The sequence below is a fragment of the Pipistrellus hanaki genome (assembly GCF_964339955.1).
Source record: "Pipistrellus hanaki genome assembly, chromosome: 11".
Classification (NCBI taxonomy): Eukaryota; Metazoa; Chordata; class Mammalia; order Chiroptera; family Vespertilionidae; genus Pipistrellus; species Pipistrellus hanaki.
The window spans coordinates 3,980,857-4,002,671 of record NC_140513.1 but is presented as its reverse complement, the minus strand read 5'-3'; the positions used below and the strand labels follow the sequence as shown (position 1 = coordinate 4,002,671).

General features: G+C 59.9%; 1 protein-coding gene across 2 annotated transcripts; it reads left to right on the top strand.

The window, feature by feature from the left end:
- The first annotated feature begins 1,169 nt into the window (after positions 1-1,169).
- MIGA2 (mitoguardin 2) lies at positions 1,170-19,908 on the top strand. Of its 2 annotated transcripts, none has more exons than XM_084899832.1 (16): positions 1,170-1,290; positions 2,944-3,181; positions 3,898-4,108; positions 4,816-4,928; positions 5,982-6,099; positions 6,687-6,823; positions 10,685-10,802; positions 11,353-11,453; positions 12,409-12,524; positions 13,222-13,294; positions 13,467-13,553; positions 14,591-14,689; positions 14,920-15,054; positions 15,671-15,724; positions 16,451-16,567; positions 16,869-19,908. In XM_084899832.1, the coding sequence occupies exons 2-16, from the start codon at positions 3,086-3,088 to the stop codon at positions 17,064-17,066; spliced, it is 1,773 nt and encodes a 590-aa protein (XP_084755958.1). In that variant the 5' UTR covers positions 1,170-1,290; positions 2,944-3,085; the 3' UTR covers positions 17,067-19,908. The 2 variants fall into 2 exon arrangements, with proteins under 2 accessions (XP_084755958.1, XP_084755957.1); XM_084899831.1 differs by having other exon boundaries at positions 16,863-19,908.
- The last annotated feature ends 1,907 nt before the right edge of the window (positions 19,909-21,815 follow it).

The following is a 21,815-nucleotide window of genomic DNA, read 5'->3' as shown; positions in this document are numbered from 1 at the left end:
AGTCTCTGCGCCGCTCACCACCACCACCTTGACCTCTCCAGCACCCTCCCTCTGCCCTTGACCTTGGCACTAAGACAACCGAGCCGGGACAGGCCGGCTGGGCTCTCCTTCCACCCCTGGGAACAGCTGATTGCGCTCTTCCATCCCCGCCCCCCCCCCCCCCACACACACACATGCTCCCCAGGTCCCTGAAGATGTATTTAAGTTTCTTAATTATATGTATCTTTTTAAAAAATACATTTTATTGATCTTTTTGCAGAGAGAAAGGGAGAGGGATAGAGAGTTAGAAACATCAATGAGAGAGAAACATCAATCAGCTGCCTCCTGCACACCTCCTACTGGGGATGTGCCCACAACCAAGGTACATGCCCTTGACCGGAATGGAACCTGGGACCCTTCAGTCCGCAGACCAAGGCTCTATCCACTGAGCCAAACCGGTTAGGGTTTAATTGCATGTATCTTGTCCACCACTCTGGCAAAGGGCTGGCAACCAGAAATAGTTGTTGAATGAATGAAAGAATGTGACCTTACAGAAAATCATTTTTTAAGAAACTTAGTTGTACCCAGCTCTTCACCCTGTTTTCTTCCAAGCCCAACCACAGCGCTGGGAGGAGCAATGGCATCCCCATTTTTACGGAGGGGGACACGGAATCGCCTCCAGAGAGCTGAGGTGGTAGAACTGATTCCAAACCCAGTGTTTGTCACAAGGCACAACGGCACGGTCCGAACCAGAACGGAACCACTGGGCTCCAGCCCCAGGGGAGACGCTGGCTGGCAGGGGACAGCACTTTTGCCAAGAGCTCCAGGAGAAGGTGGCCATGGCAAATGTTGAAGAGGATACAGTGGGAAGTCAGAGGCGCTGACATTTGAAAATGGACGCTTGGAGGGCGGGAAGGACTTGTCTGTGGGGACCCAAAGGGGTGCCAGAGCCAAACACGTGGGCGCACCGGGCCGCGGCTTCCTTCCACACAGCCCCTTCCGAACCTGATGGCTTTCCCCTTTAAGAGCTGTTGCGCCTCACTCAACCAGCCTCCGTGTCAATCTACGTCTGCCCTCGGGCCAATCAAAGGGCAGGAAAGATCCCTTTCCTGCCTCAACCGCACTAGGGGGCGGGGCGGAAGGAGACACGCCCCCTGGACCAGAAGCCCGAGCGGCGCGGAATGCTTCAGAGACGCTCATTGGCCAAGAGGGGCCTTGGCCGTGCGTGAGGCCACGCCCCCGCGGCTGAGAGGTTGGTTGCGCGGCCGCCGGGGAAGGAGACGCTGCCCTTTCGCAGCGATGGGATCCCGGGTGAGTGGCGGCCGGGGCTGAGCCCGCCGGGCGGCCCGGCAGCGCGGCAGGGCCCGGGGCGGAGGCTTGCAGCCGGCGGGAGCCGGGCCTGCGCGGGGCCCTGGGAGGGCGCAGGTGTCCGGGCTCAGCCGGCCTCGAAGGGCCCGGGTTGGAATGAGCAGGTGCCTGGCCGTGGGCGGCGCGAGAGCTGGAACGGAAGGCGCCCGGCCAGCGGGGGGATGCTCGGGCCTGGAACGCGGTGGAGGTCGGAGCGGGGCCGGGAAGGCACCCGGGATGGAAGGAGCGGTGCGCCGGCCGTGGCAGCGACCGAGGGCACCTGGCGGACCCTCTGGAGATACCCCGGGGGCCGGGGCCGGAGGGGCGGGGCCTGACCCGGCTGCTCCGGGAGGGGTCGGGATGGACGGGGTGAAAAGATTGTGAAGGCGGGGAGGCGGGGAGATTGCTGAGGTCCAGGGTGTACTGCCCAGCTCCCTGCCCGGTCGGACTGGTGAGAGGTCCAGGGTGAAATGAACTGAGTGAGCCTGGGCAGAGGGTGGTTCGAGGGAGCGCCTGGGTCAGGGTCGTTGTTGAGGTCGAGGCCGAAAGGGAGCCTGCTAAGGCCAGAGCCGTTCATGGGAGCGGCCAGGGCGAGGGGGTGGAGAGTGGGCATCCAGGCTGAGGGTGTGGTAAGTGCTGTGGGGAGGATGGAATGAGCAGGTGCCCGGGACCGCCGGGCTGAGAGCGCCGTCCTTCCTTCCCACTCCCCGGGAATACGCTGTTCGTTGTGCTGGTCCAGTGACTCTGGCCGCCGCCCAAGGAGACAGGGTCTGTGTGGCCTGCACATTCCTTCTTCCTGAGCTTCCCGGAGACCTGGAAGGCGTCCTGGCCTCGGGGGTGGTGTGCGGGGACCCGCTCTCTGTGGTTAAGCCGCTTTCTCGCTGTTTGGAATGGGCAGCGGGTGCCCTGGGAGGGTCCCGGAAGACCCCAGGGGAAAGTTGCCCTCGTGGTCTGTTGTCTCTGGGGCTTGCCACTTCCTGCTCCGGTGGAATTGAGCACAGACTGGGGTCCGGGAGACCTCGGTCCCAGCTCTGCCCCTATCTCACACCAGCTCTGTGTCAGTTGGGACTCCTGGCCGCCTCTGTGAGCCTCAGTTTCCTCATTGGCAGTTGGCATGGTTGGGGGCACAGGTAGAGGGCATCTATTTACAGAATTGCCATCAGTCAGTGAAATAATATAGATGAAGAACTCGGCACAAACTATGTACTGAGGTGTAAAGCTGCCATTATTATGATGGGAGGACATAGCCTGCTGTTTGCATACCAGTCCACAGGAAGTGCAGCATTCTTGGCTTTGTGGAGCTGAACACATTGTAATGACTCTCAGGGGCCGGGCCCTTTCGAGGCCTGAGGTTCTTGTCCAGCAGAAAAGGCCAGGATGTCTGAGAGTGACCTCTCCCTCTCCTCCCTGGGGCTGCTCTGGGGCCCGCATGCCAGCGGCACCGCCTCTGCCCCCAGGCTCATGGCGGGCAGAGGGGCTGTGGGGCACGTGGCCGCCCTCCTGCCCGCCCTGGCGGTCCGGGTGCAGGCTCTGCCCTCCAGATACCCCAGGCACTTGTGTGAGTTTCTCCGTGCTCCTGCGCACATGTCCTTGTGTCTGACGTGGTCTGTCCCTCAGCTCTGCGGAGGGACCCCCCGGTGTGCACATTCCTGTCTTTCGGAGCCGTGCATGGCTCCTGGGACCCGGCCGGCGGCCAGCTGAAGACGCTCTCCCAGGACACACTCCCCCCCGGGGCTCTGGCCTGGGTGCCGGTCCCGCCATGGCGTTCCGGAGGACGGAGGGCATGTCCATGATCCAGGCCCTGGCCATGACGGTGGCCGAGATCCCTGTGTTCCTGTACACGACGCTGGGACAGGTGAGGAGTGGGTGGCTCGTGGTCCTGCCTTAACCGCTCTGGTCCCTGAAGCGCTGGCCATCCGGAGCCCCGGGCCCCCGTCACTGCTGCTCAGGCGTCCGGTGCCTCCTGTCTGAGCAGAGCAAGAGGGGGCGGGCTAGGAGTCCAGGGCCCCTCGCCTGGCCTTACCTGTGCTGACCAGGCCTCCTGACCCTCTAAAGCTCTGCCCTGTGGGTGCAGCGCCACCAGAGGGGCCCCCAGTCCAGCAGGCAGAGTGAGAATGGAGGAGGGGTGCGGACAGATGGGACGGTTGGGTGGAGTGAATGTCATGGTCTTCAGGAAGCCGTTGAGGAATGGAGCTGGCAGACCTGGGCTCAGTGTCTGTCTCTCTGTCACCTTGAGCATGGGTCTCAACAGCAGGGTGACCTCAGATTCTTCACCGGGAGGGGGACAGGATCAGACAGGGAACTCTGGGGAGGTCCTGGGGCAGCGCCTGACGGCAGGCACCCAGGCACTCAGCTGCTAGCCATGACCCGCTGGGCCCAGGCTGATCTCCTTGGCATCGTCATTTTGCCATCCCCAGCCCTCTCTTTACACCTGTGTGGGCCACACTTCAGAGCGGCTGGCCAGGTCCCCTCTCTTGAGGCGGCCGTCCCCCTGGTCTGCAGGTATCCCCAGGGCCCGTACGCTCCCTGCTCCCCGGGGAGATGGAGCAGCTGCCCCCTCTTTCCCTGCAGTCTGCATTCTCGCAGCTGCGGCTGACACCAGGCCTGCGGAAGGTCTTGTTTGCCACCGCCCTGGGGACCGTGGCCTTGGCCCTGGCCGCCCACCAGCTGAAGAGGCGGAGGCGGAGGAAGAAGCAGGTTGGCCCTGAGATGGGAGGTGAGCATCTGGGCACGGTGCCCCTCCCCATCCTCATGGCCAAGAAGACCCCGTCGGTGAAGAAAGGTAGGTGTGAGGCAGGGGGAGGCCTGGCCTGCACCAGCTGGGCCCCTGTTAACTGTGGGGTCCTGGGCCAGGGACATCCTGGGAAGCGGGGTTCACAGTGGAAGGACGGGTGTGTGTGTGTGTGTGTGTGTGTGTGGCCTGACCCGTGTCCAGGAGGTAGCGGCTGTTCTCATTACCTGGGCCCTTTGGGAAAACCTGGGTCCTGTGTGAAATGAGCTTTCGTTGTGAATTCTCATCGCACAGGAAGGTTTTATCTTCCCCGGGGGAAAGGAGTCTTTAGTTTGTTTAGAACGGCCCGAGGAACGCTGGTTCGCTGGGCTTCTGCTTGGCATTGGCCCCTGGGAAACCGGGAGCCACTTTGGCACCAGCCTCTGTCCTTGGTGTATCTTCAAAAGTGTTACCTTGAATCCTTTTTGGAAGGAGAATTCCCAATCAGCCCCTCGCCCAGCAGCATGGCCGGAGGAAGGAGGGGCGGGAAGTGGGGGCCTCGGGGGGGGAGGGGGGCGCTGTGCGGGGGACGGGGAGACAGTGGCGAGTGGCAGGGCCAGCACTCTTCTGCCAGATGCACAGCTCGGGGTGCTCTGCCGGCACCGGAGTCAGAAGGTCAGGATAGACTCCAGAGGAGGAGGGGAGGGGGTTCTGGGGGGGACGACCCATCCAAAGGCCGATGGGGAGCCTGCGTGACCCCTTCTTTCCTGTCCTCACAGGCTACTCCAGCCGGAGGGTGCAGAGCCCCAGCAGCAAGAGCAACGACACGCTGAGCGGCATCTCGTCCATTGAGCCCAGCAAGCGCTCGGGCTCCTCCCACAGCTTGGCCTCGGTGAGGACGGGAGGGTGAGGACGGGAGGGTGGGGACGGGAGGGTGAGGACGGGAGGGTGGGGACGGGAGGGTGAGGACGGGAGGGTGGGGACGGGAGGGTGAGGACGGGAGGGTGGGGACGGGAGGGTGCCGGGGGCCTGCTCCAGCCTCAGGCTCAGCCCCCAGCTACTGAGGCAGGTTCAGTCTCTGCCCTCAGCAGGCTGTGGAGTGGTAGGGAGATGGGCGTAGATATTTCATTTAGTCTTTCACTCATTCATTCATGCATGCATGCATTTGTTCACTCATCATCCATCCATCCATGCAGGCTATTAGAGATGGCCATTGATCACTCACTGAGTGTCAGGCATTTGTGGGGAAAACATGGGTAGGTGCAGAAGAGAAGCTGATGGCTGTTGGGGGAGATACTTATCTATGAAAGTTTGTTCATTCACTCGTCCATTCATTAGATGTTGAGTGGACATCTGCTTTGTGCCTGGGACTCTTCTTGGTGCTGAGGATACAGAAGTGAATAAGACAAAGAGAGGTTATAGTCACTTGGGGAGTGACTTTGGCTCATTCACTCATCTAGCTATTCATTCACTCAGTCAGGACTGAGCCCCAGCTCTGCACGGGGCCTGCCCTGGGGACCAGGGGTGAGCAAGAGGCAGCTCTTGTCCTGGAGGAACCAGAGCCGTCACGGAGGTGGCTGCCTGTGTGGGAGCCGTGGGCTGTGGCTGGCCGTATGTGCTGGGCGCTCCCTCAGTCTTCCTTGTCTGACTGGCAGCGGAGCTCAGAGCAGGGAAGGGGCCCAGGGCGGGTTTCGTAGGAGGCTGCTGAGTCCTGGGTTGGGTGTGGGCCTCCATATGACCTCCCACCCCGGCAGTTGCTGTGAGGTGTCAGTGCTCGCAGATGGAGGACCAGGCTGTGTGAGGGCTGGGCCTCTGCACTCGGGGCTGGCTCCAGGGATGGCGTCTGGAGCGGGTGTGTGAGGCACACGGTCAGGCGCTGGGGCGGCCGGGGGCCTGCAGAGGGACTGGGAAAGCCTCACCCCTTGCCCTGGGCCTTTGTGTCTAGATGGTGGCGGTGAACACATCCAGCCCCACAGCTGCGGGCTCGGGACCATGGGATGCCAGAGGGATGGAGGAGTCTGTGATGACCAGCGATGGCAATGCCGAGAGCCTCTACATGCAAGGTACAGGCCGGAGGTGGCCTGGGCTCCCCGGGGTGGGGCAGGCCAGCGGGAACGGCACAGGCCAGGCCCAGGGCACTTCTCCAGGGGCTGCTTTGAAACCCACCTCCCCCTCCCTGCCCCCAAACCCTCACTCCCTGGTTTCCAGCCGCTTCTGGGCAGGGGACAGTGTGGGAACAAATCAGATCTAAATAAGGCCTATAAACTCAGCATCTTTAAAAAGTGATCAAGCCGAAACCGGTGTGGCTCAGTGGATAGAGCGTCAGCCTGCGGACTGAAAGGTCCCAGGTTCAATTCCAGTCAAGAGCGTGTGCCTTTGTTGCAGGCACATTGCTGGTAAGGGGTGTGCAGGAGGCAGCTGGTCGATGTTTCTCTCTCATCGGTGTTTCTAGCTCTCTATCCCTCTCCCTTCCCCTCTGTAAAAAATCAATAAAATATATTAAAAAAAATAAATAAATAAAAACTGATCAGGATCCGGCCCACACAGTCCTGCTCCTTCTTGTCCTTCGGGGCCCTCTCAGGCGATGCTGTGCAGGGCCCGGCTGCTCCCCTGCTGGGCCTGACTCTCCCTTCTCTCCGCCCGCGCCCAGGCATGGAGTTATTCGAGGAGGCGCTGCAAAAATGGGAGCAGGCGCTGAGCGTGGGGCAGAGGGGAGACAGCGGCAGCACCCCCACACCAGGGGACGGCCTCCAGAACCCCGAGGCCGCTTCCGAGGTGCTTTCTGAGGTAGGTGGTCCGCACCCCTGACCGTGCAGAGGCCGGTGGGCAGCCAGACTTTCGGAGGCAGCCCAGCAGCCCCGCCTCCTGTCTACTGTCACTCATCCCCTTGGATGGAGTTTTCCCCTTGGTCCGGTTGTCAGTCCATCCAGTAACGTGCCGAGCACATGCCTGGCGCTCGGTAAGTATGCAGTAAACCACAGAGATGCTCACACCCTGACCCCGGCCTCGTGTTCCTGCGGGACTGGTGGAAATAGCCTCTGTTCCTAGGGCAGCGGATCACATGGCCTTTGTCCTGGACTTTTTGGGGGGCATTGTGTAAGTTTTCTACAGTGAACCTTTATTTCAGTGTCAGGAAAGAGAGTCAGTGAAGAAGCTAAAATAAAACGTGTGTGAAGAGCACGCCAAATGTATGTCCTAGGGTGGATGTTCACTGAAGCATTATTTTGTAATAGTTGAAAAACTGGGAACTATCAGTAGGGTGTGTGATACTGGGCAGCTGTTATAAGGCCAAGGGATGGCTGACCAGCATGGCTCGGTGGTTGAGCATCAACCTATGAACCAGGAGGTCACGGTTCCATTCCCGGTCAGGGCACATGCCCAGGTTTCGGGCTTGATTCCCAGTAGGGGATGTGCAGGAGGCAGCAGATCGATGATTCTCTGTTAATCATTGATGCGTCTATCCCTTTCCCTTCCTCTCTGAAATGAAAAAAAACATATTAAAAAAACAAAACAGAAAAAACCCGCCGAAACCGGTTTGGCTCAGTGGATAGAACGTCAGCCTGCGGTCTGAAAGGTCCCGGGTTCGATTCCGGTCAAGGGCATGTACCTTGGTTGCGGGCAAATCCCCAGTGGGGGTGTGCAAGAGGCAACTGATCGATGATTCTCTCTCATCGATGTTTCTAACTCTCTATCCCTCTCTCTTCCTCTCTGTAAAATATCAATAAAATATATTAAAAAAAAAAAAAAATATATATATATATATATATATATATATATATATAAACTAAAAAAACAAAAGGCTGAGGGAAGTTATGTGGGCTGTTAGGCTGCTATCTCCACGATATAGCAAGTGAGAATAGCAAGATGGAGAATGTGTATAAAATGATGCAGGTCTGCATTTTTATTTTACTTATTTTTAAATATATTTTATTGATTTTTTTACAGAGAGGTAGGGAGAAGGATAGAGAGTTAGAAACATCGATCAGCTGCCTCCTGCACACCACCTACTAGGGATGTGCCCACAACCAAGGTACATGCCCTTGACCAGAATCGAACCTGGGACCTTTCAGTCCACAGGCTGACTCTCTATCCACTGAGCCAAACCAGTTTCAGCTAGGTGTGCGTTTTTAAAAGACATCTGTGCATCTGTGCACTTCCTGGTAGCTGCTGGTACATGCGTGCAGTCTTCCTTTCCGTGACAGGTACACGACCCGGGAAATGGTTAGCAGTGCCCTGTGGAGCGGGGCTGCAGGGAGAGGTGGAAAGGCTTGTATGGTACTTCCCTGCACTGTTCAGCACCTTCCTGTGCTGTTGGACTTTTCTCATGTTGAGCACATGCCTATGGGCGGGGCTTGTATACATGGTGAGCTTGTGGGCCATTTCTGTCTTATTCTTTTTTTTTAATTTAATATATTTTATTGATTTTTCACAGAGAGGAAGAGAGAGGGATAGAGAGTTAGAAACATCTATGAGAGAGAATCATCGATCAGCTGCCTCTTCCACACCCCCTACTGGGGATGTGCCCACAACCAAGGTACATGCCCTTGACCGGAATCGAACCCGGGATCTTTCAGTCCGCAGGCCAACGCTCTATCCACTGAGCCAAACTGGTGTCGGCAGTTTTATTCTTTTAAATAGATTTTTATTTTAATTCATAGAGGAAAGGAGAGGGAGAAAGATAGGGATATCAATGGTAAGAGAATCATTGGTCGGCTGCCTCCTGCACACCCGCTACTGGGGACCAAGCCCACAACCTGGGCATGTGCCCTTGACCAGAATCGAACCTGGGACCTTTCAGTCCACAGGCTGACGCTGTCCACTGAGCCCAGCTGGCTAGGGCTGCTTTATTCCTGGCCCTTCTCTGTATTAAAAACGAAGTCTTTCTGAGCTCCGGTGGTCTGCTGGAGCGAGGCCACACGGGGAGGGCCGTCTCTGGGGAGCAGTCCGACACATCTGTCCCTGACGTCAGTCCGGTGTTAGCCAGGAAATGGGAGCAACCTCAGTTGTTGAAACGGAAGGGCGGTTATTCCTCCCGGGGATTGGGTGCACAGGTGAGGGAGGAGCTGGGTTGTCCCAGGGCTGGAGGGGTGTGCCCAGGGCTCAGGTACCAAGGCCGTGCCCTGGAAGCTAGCACCTAGATATTACATACAAATATCCACAGCAGTGTCATTTGTATGGGGCTGACCCCACTTTGGTAGGGTGGGGCAGGGGTATGGTGGGGCAGGGGTATGGTGGGAGGCAGGAAAGGAGGAGGAGGGGAGAGTTTCTTTGTCTTCCTCCCCGGCCCCTGCTTTGCTCCACCTGTGCCTCTGTTGGCCGGGAGTCTGGGAATCAGAGTTTGTAGCAACAGGATGGGGACATGCCTGGCACAGCCTGTAACCAGTGGGTGACGGGCCCTCCGCCCCCGCTGGGGGCGTTCTCTCAGACAGAGGCTGTCACACAGGCACGGCCGCCTGGCTGTGGACACAGAGGCTGGGAACCGCCTGTGGCGCAAGCAGGCCGTGGGCGCCCTGGGAGGCGGCTGCTGTGGGCCTCTGCGTGTGGGCGGGCGGCGGCGGGGGGGAGAGGGCGGGGAGGTGCAGGGACGAGCTCAGCGTCCCAATTATACTTACTGCTAATGCCACAGTGTAACATCCTACAACTTCCATTGTTCTGATTGTGAAAGCAGAGAAACACTCCTTACAGAATAGTGAACATACAGAGACAGGAGCGTGGGAAAATAGAGCTCAGGCTCTGATCGTGGCCAAGGCCCTGCCCTCCCTGGTGCCTTGGTGGGACATCAGTGCCCCCCGTGTGATCGGCCCGTGGCAGGCGCTCAGAAATGATCCTAATACCTTTGTCATCGGTGTTGCTGATGCCCAGGACCCTTCATCCAAACACAGCCGCTTGGTGTCCTTCTGGGTGTTTTCCTATGCTAAACGTTTTTAACAAGTTTCTTGAAACATGATTCTCAAACCATAAAGTTCACCAGTATAAATTGTCAATGGCTTTTATCTTTTTAAAAAAATATATTTTATTGATTTTTTTACAGAGAGGAAGAAAGAGGGATAGAGAGTTAGAAACATCGATGAGAGAGAGTCATCCATCAGCTGCCTCTTGCACACCCCCTACTGGGGATATGCCCACAACCAAGGTACATGCCCTTGACCGGAATCGAACCCGGGACCCTTCAGTCCCCAAGCCGACCATTAGGGGGTGTGCAGGAGGTGGCTGGTCGATGTTTCTCTCTCATCGATGTTTCTGGCTCTCTATCCCTCTCCCATCCTCTCTGTAAAAAAATCAATAAAATATATATTAAAAGAAAAAAGTAAAAGGGAAATGATGAGTTAACCATGTATTTTATACAAGCTAATGTATCCCGAATGTTACCATTTCAACGTGTGATGGACAATCACCGAGATTATTTATTTACTTGCTTGGTACCAAGTCTTTGAAACCCAGAGTGGATTATACTTTGGGCACATCCCGGTTGGGACTGGCCACTTCAGGGCTCTCTGTCCACATGTGGTAGTGGCTCCTGGATTGGGCAGCTCAGGTCCAGATCTGTGCTCTCACTGCGGGGCCCCAGGGCGGCTCCTCTCCCCAGGGGCCGGGCGCCATTGTTGCTGAGGGGAGGGCCTGGGGCGATGGTCGCTGTTTCCCCCGCAGCCAGAGCCCCAGCGGAGGGAGTTCGCCGAGAAGCTGGAGTCCCTGCTGCACCGGGCCTACCACCTGCAGGAGGAGTTTGGGTCCACCTTCCCGTCCGACAACCTGCTGCTGGACCTGGGTGAGCGCCCCAGGCTGCGGTGGGGGGGACAGGCGGGAGGCGGAGGCGGTGAGAGAGCTGGGGTGTGACCCCCTCAGTGCATCAGGCAGACGGAATCCCCAGGGTCCTCAGACCTCCTCCAGTCTTTTGCACAGATGGGGAAACTGAGGCTGCGGGAGGGGCAGAGGCGTTCCCCGATACACGGTGGGCAGGAGCAGAGTGGACTCCCTCAAGCCCTTTGGTACCTGTCATTGGCTCAGGTCAGCCTGTCAGAGGGGAGCGACTTCCCCTGAGGATCCCGGGCGGGCCTCCAGGTCTCGGGTCCGGCTGTGCGGCTGTGGGCAGGTCCTGCACAGCCTCGTTCCCACGCCTCACGGTGCCCACCTCCACGGCTGGCTCAGGCCTGGAGGAGGCACGTGTGAGCACGGAGCCGTCTTCACACGCAGTGCTCAGTAATAGGGGCTTTGTGCTCGTCGGCCTCGTCCGCCAGTCAGGTGTTCTCGGCTCTGAGTCTGCACGTCAGCTCCGTGCTCCGGAGTCCCCGCTCAGCCCTCCGCCCTGCTCTTCCCAGAGCGGACCCTCATGCTGCCCCTGGCCGAGGGCTCGCTGCGCCTGCGCGCGGACGATGAGGACAGCCTAATCTCCGACGAGTCCTTCTTCTCTGCCACCGAGGTGAGCGGGGACACACACACACACACACACACACCGAGGTGAGCGAGAGGGGTGGACACTGAGGTGAGCGGGGACACACACACACACACACACACACACACACACACACACACCGAGGTGAGCGGGGACATGGGGACACACACACACACACATACACACACACACACCCCGAGGTGAGCGGGGACACACACACACACACACACACACACACCGAGGTGAGCGGGGACACGGGGACACACACACACACACACCCCGAGGTGAGCGGGGACACACACACACACACACACACACACACTGAGGTGAGCGGGGACACACACACACACACACACACACACACCCCGAGGTGAGCGGGGACACACACACACACACACACACACACACACACACAGAGGTGAGGGAGGGGGGGACACCGAGGAGAGCGGGGGGTGGGGACACCGGGGTGAGCGGGAAGAGGTGGTGGACACGGAGGACAGGGGGGAGGAGGTGGGGGACACCTCGGACCGGGGAGGAGCCTCTGCGGCCCTGGGTGAGCTCGGTCGTGGGAAAGTGCAGCGGCTTCCTCCTCCGGGAGCAGTTTGGCAGCCACCACGTGCTGCTCCCCGGGGACTCGTGCAGGGGCTGGGGGCTGGGAGGCCTCAGAAGCCAGGGGTCCCGGGTCCTAGGGGTGAGGGCAGGTCCCCGGATGACCTCTCCCTTCCCTAGGCCGCATGCCCATCGCTTGGCATCAGTCTGCTGCCGTGTGTGTCCGGCCAGCTGTCCGGGCCTGGGTGGGAGGACAGGGGCTCAAGCCCAGTGTATGGTCCCCTGGGGACACTGAGGGCCGGAGCTGGGCTTGAACCCGGGCTTCTGCCTCTGACATCTCCTCTGAGAGGCCGCCTAGGGTGTCCCCTGGGCGTGGGCCTCACGGGGCCGCTGCTGACACAGGCCCTGACTGACTCTCCCCGCACCCTCCCAGCTCTTCGAGTCCCTGCAGGTGGACGACTTCCTGATCCCACTCTCTAGGCCCGCGGCCGCCTACGAGGAGGCGCTGCAGCTGGTGAAGGAGGGCAAGGTGCTCTGCCGGACCCTCAGGTGAGCGGGGAGCAGGGGGCGGGAGGCGGGAGCAGGGCCGGGCGGGCAGGCCCTGTCCCCCTCGGAGGAGGCGAGCAGCCGGCGGCCTTTGGTGAGGACACTGGGCCAGGCTCACTGAGGGCCCGGATGGGCCGCACCAGCTCCTGCCCCACACGGAGGGCCTGGGAGGTCCCAGTACCGTGTTTGACCTAAGTGCTCGGAGGGCCCAGCCCAGAAGCCCTGTGCCCCTTCTGTGGTATTGTCGGCATCTTATTCCTTCTACATGAATTCTTCTCAGAACTTGGCTTTTGGTCATGACTCACATTTAAATTATGTTTCAAGTTCGCTGACTGAAATGGTTGGAAGCTGAAGCTGAAGGCCTGGGGACTGGGTAAAGGGGAGGCAGACCCGGTGGGCAGCAGCCCCCGCCTGGCGTTCTACCACCTGGGAGCATTGGCCATTTCTGTCCTTGGCTAATGGGGGCCTGGAGGAGGCCCAGGTCAGCCCGACCCCCAGGGACCAGACCTGCCACGTCCTCAGAGAGCAGCCAGCCAGCCGCGTCCTTTGGTTTGGGGGGACGGAGGCCTAGAGGGGGGCAGACACCTGCCCGAGGTCACGCTGACAAGCCAAGGCAGGGCCAGCCCGGGCTCCACTCAGAGCCACACGGAGGCGTCGCTGGCGGGGCCCAGGTGGCCTGACGGTGTGTGCCTCCCCTCAGGACAGAGCTGCTGTGCTGCTACAGCGACCACGACTTCCTGGCCAAGCTGCACTGCGTGCGGCAGGCGTTCGAGGTGGGTGTGCTGCCGGCGCCTGCGAGGGCAGTCGGGACGGGCGGCCAGGCAGGCCTCCTGGGGGCCTGCTCCCTCACGGCCCTCTGTGCACATGCTCACTCACTCGGCACCGTGTCCCCCTCCTCACGGCCGGGGGGACGGCCCGTGGGCAGCTCACCCGCCCCTCCCTCAGGGCCTCCTGGAGGACCAGACTCACCGGCTCTTCTTCGGGGAGGTGGGCCGCCAGATGGTGACGGGCCTGATGACCAAGGCTGAGAAGGTACTGTGCTGGGGGCGCGGGGGGCTCGCGCGGGAGAATCTTCTTTCAGGTTTTCTTCCCCCTCACCTTGTTTTCTGGTTTTTAAATTTATTTATTTATTCTAACTATGACACTTACTTTTAATTGATTTCAGAGAGGGAGAGAGAAACATCAGTGATGAGAGAGCACCGTTGATCAGCTGCCTCCTGCATCGCGCCCCATCCGGCTTGGGGGCTGCCTTGTGCCCTCATTCCTCAGTGAGCGCCTACCCCACCCCGTCACATTTTAGCGAGCACTGGCCCAGTGTCTCGCTGCACGTGGTTCTGTGTAAATGGCATCGGCCTGTCCATGTTGTTCTGTGTCAGCTCCGTCCCGCCTGGCTCTCGGGCATGTCAGTGATCTCACAGAACCTCCGTATTCCTAACTGAAGTGGGACTGATACCAGCATGTCCCTCACGGATCCGTAGGAATCGGATGAGTTAATCTCTATTAGATCAGTGCCCGGCACATACCAGCTTTCGGTGTCCGGACACTGCAGGCTGTGCCCGCTAACTCGTGGTCCGGGCGAGCACAGAGCTTGTCCTGAGTGCCGGCAGCCTCGGTGGCGGCGGCCGGAGTCATGCACTATTCATCGCTGAGGTCCGGGCACGGCTGATTGTGTTACGTGCGTGGCTGGTTGACTCCCCGCGAAAGGCCCTGCGTGTGGGGCTGTAGCTTCTCCCGTTTCACGTGAGGCTCAGGGTCACAGAGATTTGGATCTCTGGCTGCCTGGCTCCACCCCGTGCCCTCACGCTCCTGCGGTGGCACCGGCCTCTCCTGGGAGGCGGTGGGCGCTCAGGGAGGCGCCGGGCTGCGACGTGCTGGGCGCTGGTTTGTATCCTGCAAACGCCCTGTCCTCTGCAGAGGCACCGAGGTGGGCAGGGGACCCTCCCGCCTCGTTTTCTCCGTGGCTGCTGCTCGGGGATCGCGTGTTCCCTCTGTGGGCCAGCCTGTCCCCGCGGATCTGCTCCAGCGGGGTCCCCGACTCCTCCCCGACCTGCGCGACGTGCTTCTCCCAGAGCCCCAAAGGCTTCCTGGAGAGCTACGAGGAGATGCTGAGCTACGCGCTGCGGCCGGAGACCTGGGCCACCACGCGGCTGGAGCTGGAGGGCCGCGGGGTGAGTTGGTTCGTGCTAAGGCCCTGCGCCCTGAGCAGGCGGTGCCTGGCCGGGCTCCGCCGTGGTTCGGAGGGCTGGGAAGGCTCCATCGGTGCGGGAGCCCCCGTGTCCGCTCTGTCCTAGGCCCGGGCCGGGGCGGGAGGGCCCCAGTGCGCCCCACTGTGGAGCAGGGAGGGGTCTGCTCAGCCCCGGGCCCACCCGGCCCGCCCTCAGCGCCGCCTGCCCCGCAGGTGGTGTGCATGAGCTTCTACGACATCGTGCTGGACTTCATCCTCATGGACGCCTTCGAGGACCTGGAGAACCCGCCGTCCTCCGTGCTGGCCGTGCTGCGGAACCGCTGGCTGTCCGACAGCTTCAAGGAGACGGTGGGTGGTGCCCGCTCCAGCACGTTCACACGCCCTGCCCGCTGGCCTGGCCCGAGTCCTCCATCCCTGGCCGTGGCACCAAGGCTGGCTCCCCACCATCAGACAGCGGTCACCCCCTGCGCAGGCTCCTCCCCTCGGCCCTGGGGAAGCTTCCCAGGGACCCAGTGCTGTCCTGTGCCTTTCCTTCCGCACTGCACGCTCACTGTCTGCTCGTCTGTGCTGCGCTCCTTACCGCTGCCGCTGTTAATGCGGCTGTTAATGAGGCTCACTGGGGAGAAGGAGGGGAGCTACTGCAGGGGAGCACTGAGCCGAGGCCCCTGCAGGGCCCCTCAGGAAGCCCTGGCCTGGCAGGGGCGGGAGAGGGCAGGCAGTCCAGGTGGTCACCGTGGACCCACACCACTGAGTGAGATGGGGCCCCGGCATGGCCGGGCCGCAGGTCAGGAAACGGGCTCAGAGATGTTCCGTGGCGAGCCCAGGCCCCCGGGCTCAGCGTCAGGGGCACGAGCAGACTTCGGTGGATGTGATTCCTGACTGAGCGGAGGGAGCAGCAGAGCTCGGCACCAGGCCCTGTCTTCCTGCCCATTACTCAGCTCCCACTGGTCTGTCTCTGGTGCAGGCCCTGGCCACTGCGTGCTGGTCCGTCCTCAAAGCCAAGAGGAGGCTGCTGATGGTGAGTGACCTGGAGGGGCCTGCGGGTGCTGTGGGGGCTCTGGGTGTGGCGCTCCGCTGACCCTCCCATCAGGGCCTGCTGGTCCCTGGCTGAGGCAGGACAGGGCAGGTGTGAGGAGAATGGGGCGGTGCAGGGGTGCTTGCTGAGCCCCCAGGCCTGGCTGCCCCTTTCGGCCTCTGCATAGCGCTGGCCACTGTCCTGCCAGCACCTCCCCTTGGACCAGGAGCACCTCTATCTCACCCTGGAGCCCAGCAGCATCGGCATCAGGAAATGCTGAAGGCCTCAGAGAGGGAGGGGCATCCATGGAGAGGGAGGGCACAGGCAAGGCGTGGCGGCTGGCTCAGAGGAGGCCCTGGGGGGGCAGGATGCCCAGGGGCAGGCGGAGCGGCCTCCGCCATCGGGCTGCTGTTATCTGCGCTCCCAGGCGGCGGCTGGCCGCACTATCGGGGCTGCAATCCATCGTTCCTCCAGCCAGCAGGCTCTGCTGCCTGGCTGATACCAGCTGCTGCCAGTAGAGGCCCCGGGCACTTCCTGTGCTGGCCCCAGGCCCCTCCTCATGCAGCCCCCACAGCAGCCCCGAGGTCGCCCCCCTTCCGCACAGGTGGAAACACGGCCTTCCCGAGTCTCCTGCCCGGGGTCACCCAGCCAGCATGTGACCGAGCCAGGCTCCCTCTGAGGCCAGACCTCGGGGCCCCCGGGTCCCAGGCTCAGCCTTGCTCCCCACAGGTGCCTGACGGCTTCATCTCCCATTTCTACTCCGTATCGGAGCACGTGAGCCCCGTCTTGGCCTTTGGCTTCCTTGGACCCAAGCCCCAGCTCGCCGAAGTCTGTGCTTTCTTCAAGGTGAGCGGGCGCTGGGGCCGCCGCTCCCGCGGGCCTGCTGTCCCGGCCCCTGGCATCGAGCCGGAGGTGCCCGGAGTGCAGGGGCGGGCTGCTCCTCAGGAAGCCAGTGGGTACCGGAGAGCGTGCTGCCCCTCCGCTGGGAGCCTGGTCGGCGGGGCTGAGGGAGTCCTGGGGCCAGAACCCGAGGACATGAGACTCGGCCGGGGTCCCAGAGGCCAGGGGAGGGCTGGGGGGGCCTGGAGGCCATCAGGTGGGCAGGGGCCGGGGCCCGGGTCTCATGCCAGCCCTGTCCCAGCACCAGATCGTGCAGTACCTGCGGGACATGTTCGACCTGGACAACGTGCGGTACACCTCGGTGCCGGCCCTGGCCGACGACATCCTGCAGCTGTCCCGGCGCCGCAGCGAGATCCTGCTCGGCTACCTGGGGGCGCCGGCGGCCGGCAGCCTGGGCCTGAACGGCGAGCTGCCCCGAGACAGCGGCCCCCCGGGGCAGCCGTAGCCGCGGCGCGCTGGCTGGGAGGGGGCTGCTGGGCCTCGTCCACGTGGTGATGGCAGAGCCGAGGTGCCTCCTCCCTCCTTCGGGTTGACAATCAAGGGCCGGGGCATCTGTGCCATCAGCAGCACAGAGCCCAGGCTGTGAGCGCCGAGGGCAGTTGCCCCTGACCTTGCCCCACCCCCAGTCATTCTGGGGATCCCCAAGGCCTGGGGCGTGAACTTCCCTGAGAGGGAGGGAGCCCCGAGGGGCCTGGCTGCCCTCGGCTGTCCCCGGGGAGGCGGCGGCTGACCAGTGGCCAGTGGGGCCTGAGGGAGAGGACGGTAGGAAGAGGGAGAGGAAGTTGTTGTGAAGGGAATTGGGGCAGGCAGAGCTGGGTGCCCTGCGTGTGGGACCCCAAGAGCTCCCACCACTCTGGGCTGCCGACGAGGGGCTGGGAGGGAGGAGGCGAAAGGTGGGGGTGCAGGGCTCTGGGGAAGGGCCTCCGTGTCCTGAGCTGGAAGGAACCTGGCTGAGAGTCTCAGAATCCAGGCCCCCGGCCACCAGTTCCCAGGCCCCCCCACCACCCAGAGCGTTTGCAACTCGGTGAGGGCGGGGCCTCCCGGTGGCCGTCAGGAGGGGGCGCAGGAGGACTCCTGTGCTCCCATCTGGGCGGGGACTGGGCTCTGGTCAGACCCAAGCACCACCTGGGACATTGTCCTCCCTGCCAAAGCCGGTCATCTCCCGCTCTGCCACCCCAGAGACAGGCGGGCTGGGCCTGGGCCCCACCCTCCTCCCTCCTGAGCCCAGGACTCTGGGTGGTGCTGGGTGCTGGGTGGAGGCTCTGACCGGGAGTGATCAGGCCTATCGCCTGTGCTGCCGTGGCTGGTGGCCCAGGAGCGGGCCCAGGGACCACACGGGGGAGGTCAGGAGGCGGACGCTGGCCCAGCCCCCAGCCCTCACCAGGACAGGGACCCGCCCCGCACGGGGACGCACACCTCTGAGTCCGCGCAGGGCCGCCTCCCGCTGGTCCTGCAGATGGAGGCAGCCCTGTCCCCGCCATCTGTCCCCGTCACAGGTTCTCAGCCCCGCAGACTCACCGGAGCTGGGATGTTTTATTTATTGCCTTAACACTTTATTTTGAGGTTCTGCCCGTCCGGGTTGGGAGGCCTGTGAGAGAAATAACACTCTCCCTGCTCTCCACTCCCTGGATTTGGGGACTGGCTCCTCAGGCAGGACCCCTCCCTGAATGGCAGAGGGTCCAGGGAAGGGTGATCTTGCCCATTTGGGTGGGGAGAGGGGGATGGGCAAGGGAGATGTGAGCCCACTTCCCTCCTGGAACCCCATCCCTCTGCACCCCTCCCCCTTCCCATGCTTCCCCGGGCCGGAGGGCTGGGCACTGACCCGGCTCTGGCCCGACCCACCTGCGGCCTCCGGGAGGTCAGGACCCAGGTGCCCCTCCCATCCCAGCATTCCGCTCACTGACACTTTCCCGCTGTGAATGTGATCTCGGGCCTGGGCCCGCCCGCACTGATTTACTCCCAAATCACACAAGCGGCATTTTCATTTTCTTGGTTTACACATCCATGCTCTGCCCCCGGCACCTCATCTGTCGCAGCTTCTAACTTCTGTGTGGTGAGCTCTATGCGCCGACATCGAGTCCAATAAATGATCTAAAGGATTTCCTCCCACGTTGCCATGCTGCTGGGTACATGTGTGGCCAGCTGCTTCCTGGACTGCAGCCGGGGACCCTCTTGGGGTGCAGTTAGTGGAGGTGTCAGGAGGGCAGGGGTCAAGGACAGCCTGGTAGGGGCCATGTGGCCCTAGGCAGGGAGGCCCAGGGGCGGGGGGAGGGGCAGGGAAATGCTGGAGGGCTCAGTGGGTGGGCGGCCTGGGTGTGAGGCAGCTCGGGCAGCTTCTAGGTGAGGCTTCTGTCAGAGCCTCTGTTCACTTCTGCACGAGGCGGCTGTTGGAAGAGGCCAGGAGTGTAGGGTCAGGCTCAGTCACTGAGCCTGCGCTGGTGAGAGCCAGGCTGAGGGGCAGGGACAGGTGGGAGCAGAGCGGATCTGAGCTGCTGGATGTTCGGGTGTATCCATGGGCAGTTGGGCATTGCAGGGTCTATGTGAAGGGCATTTTAAAAACAAAAAAAAAGTCACTTTGAAAAGTTCCAGATGTACCAAAGAGTTAAAAAGAAAACCATAATAAAGACTATCCATAAAACCAACACCGCAAGTCAGTAATAACATCTCACCATTTCTTTAAAAACATCTTTAGAGTAAGTTCCAGGCATGTACTTCATCCCTGAACACCTGGCCAGGCAGGTCTTAAAGTGGAGAGGTAGTTCCCGGGCATGGCCAGGTACCGTGATCACACCTGGAGAGGGTATCGCCGATTCTCCAATATCTGAAAAGTGCGTTTTCCAATCGGCTGGGGATGGCTTCGTTCCCCAGAAAGGACAGTGCCTGACTCTCCTGTACGGGTGTTAGAGACGCGAGCCGATTGGTCACCTCTGAGGCTAGCAAGTCGTTTTGTTGGATCAAACAGCTTTATTGAGGTATAACGTGTGCCATAAAATTCATCCGCGTTAATGATTTTTAGTAAATTCACAGCGTGTGCAGCTGTCCCCACTGTGTACTTTTAGAACATTCCCACCGCCACAGAAAGACCCCCGGCCCCAGGCTGCCACCAACCTGCTTTCTCTCTCGATTTGCCTTTCCTGGACATTTCTGTAAGCGGAAGCCTGCAGTCTGTGACCTCTGTGCTGGTTTCTAACGATGTTCCAGATTTGTCCATTTGATGGCATGTGCCAGTAACTTACTTCTGATGCTGACTAGCTTTCAACAATAGTTTTTTTGTTTTTTGAATACCACTATGGACTCGTGGGTTTTTATTTGATATGTACAGTGACAAGCATTCTTCTGATGCTCACATTGGCCAGCGAGAGCCCCTCTGAGCTGGTTCCTGGGTCCGTTTGATGCACGCACACCCCTCCCCGTCCCCATCAGTCTCCGAGGACTTCATCTCTACATGACGTGATGTCCGCGAAGCCAGAGTCCCAAAGACCAGAGCTGGGGAGCCCTGTGGGGACCCTGGCCCACTTCTTTTTAAAAAAAAAATATTTTATTGATTTTGTACAGAGAGGAAGGGAGAGAGATAGAGAGTTAGAAACATCGATGAGAGAGAGTTATTGATCAGCTGCCTCTTGCACACCCCCTACTGGGGATATGCCCACAACCAAGGTACATGCCCTTGACTGGAATCGAACCCGGGACCCTTCAGTCCCCAAGCTGACGCTCTATCCATTGAGCCAAACCGGTTTCGGCAACCCTGGCCCACTTCTGATGCCTGGGAATTCTGACACAGAAGTTCCGGAGTGAGTGAAGGAACCTCTAACAGAGGGCAGCAGCTGACACGTTTTGGGGAAATAGGCCCAGAGAGCAAAAGAGTTGGCGCATAAACCAGTGTTCGACTTTGTGCCTCTAACTTCAGGGCTGCCCTGTGTGAACTCCCTGCCAGGGGCGAGGCCGGAGCGAAAGGCCAGCCATACCTGGGATAACTGGGCATCTGGGAAAGCCTAGATCTCAGGCTAGTAAGAGGATACTTAGGGCCGAAACCGGTTTGGCTCAGTGGATAGAGTGTCGGCCTGCGGACTGAAGGGTCCTGGGTTTGATTCCGGTCAAGGGCATGTATCTTGGTTGCAGGCACATAAAGAGAAAACATTTTTAAAGAGTCAAATGGAAAATAAATGGTATGTTTGCACTGTAGAATATGATATGGCAATGAGAGTGGACAGCATGGATACATCTCACAAACAATGCTAGTGAGAGAAACCACACACAGTACATAGGGTGGGGCAAAAGTAGGTTTACAGTGGTTCGTCTGGAAAATAATCTATATAAAAGCCTAAGTAACTGGCTGACCAGCTGGTAGCGATGACATGTGCTGACCACCAGGGGGCAGAGACTCAATGCAGGAGCGGAAACCACAGGCATGGAAACGTGGACCAGACTGATGAATCTCAGAGGGAAGAGGGGAGGGCAGGAAGAGATTAACCAAAACTCTTGCATGCACACTAGAGATCTGGTGCATGGATTCATGTACCGGTGGGGTCCCTTGGCCTGGCCTGTGGGGATTGGGCTAAAACCAGCTCTCTGACATCCCCTGAGGGGTCCTGGATTGTGAGAGGGTGCAGGCCAAGCCCAGGGACCCCACCAATGCATGGATCTGTGCATAAGGCCTCTAGTACAATAAATAATACAAGTGTAAACCTACTTTTGCCCCACCCTATACTGTAGGATGCTGTTTCAAACTCAGACCAATCAAATGTATAGTGTTAGATGTAGGGATGGTGGTCATCCTGGGATGAATAGATGGGTGTTCAGGGGCCTCTAGACCCCTGATTTCTTTTTAAAAATATATTTTATTGATATTTTTACAGAGAGGAAGGGAGAGGGATAGAGAGTTAGAAACATTGGTCAGCTGCCTCCTGCACACCCCCTTGACTAGAATCAAACCTGGGGCCCTTCAGTCCGCAGGCTGATGCTCTACTAAGCTAAACCGGTTAGGACTAGGGCCCTGATTTTTTATCTAGGGGCTGCTTATAAAGATGTTTTTAATATATATATTATTGATTTTTTACAGAGAGGAAGAGAGAGGGATAGAGAGTTAGAAACATCAATGAGAGAGAATCATCGATCTGCTGCCTCCTGCACAACCCCTACCGAGGATGTGCCCGCAACCAAGGTACATGCCCTTGACCGGAATCGAACCCAGGAC

What these genes read in the sequence shown, in the direction of transcription:
- MIGA2 (XM_084899831.1), top strand. Translation starts at nt 3,086, where the DNA reads ATGGCGTTCCGGAGGACGGAGGGCATGTCCATGATCCAGGCCCTGGCC. An exon ending in TGATGACCAAGGCTGAGAAG is followed by an intron (nt 13,554 to 14,590) that starts GTACTGTGCTGG and finishes TGCTTCTCCCAG; the next exon opens with AGCCCCAAAGGCTTCCTGGA. An exon ending in CCAAGAGGAGGCTGCTGATG is followed by an intron (nt 15,725 to 16,450) that starts GTGAGTGACCTG and finishes TGCTCCCCACAG; the next exon opens with GTGCCTGACGGCTTCATCTC.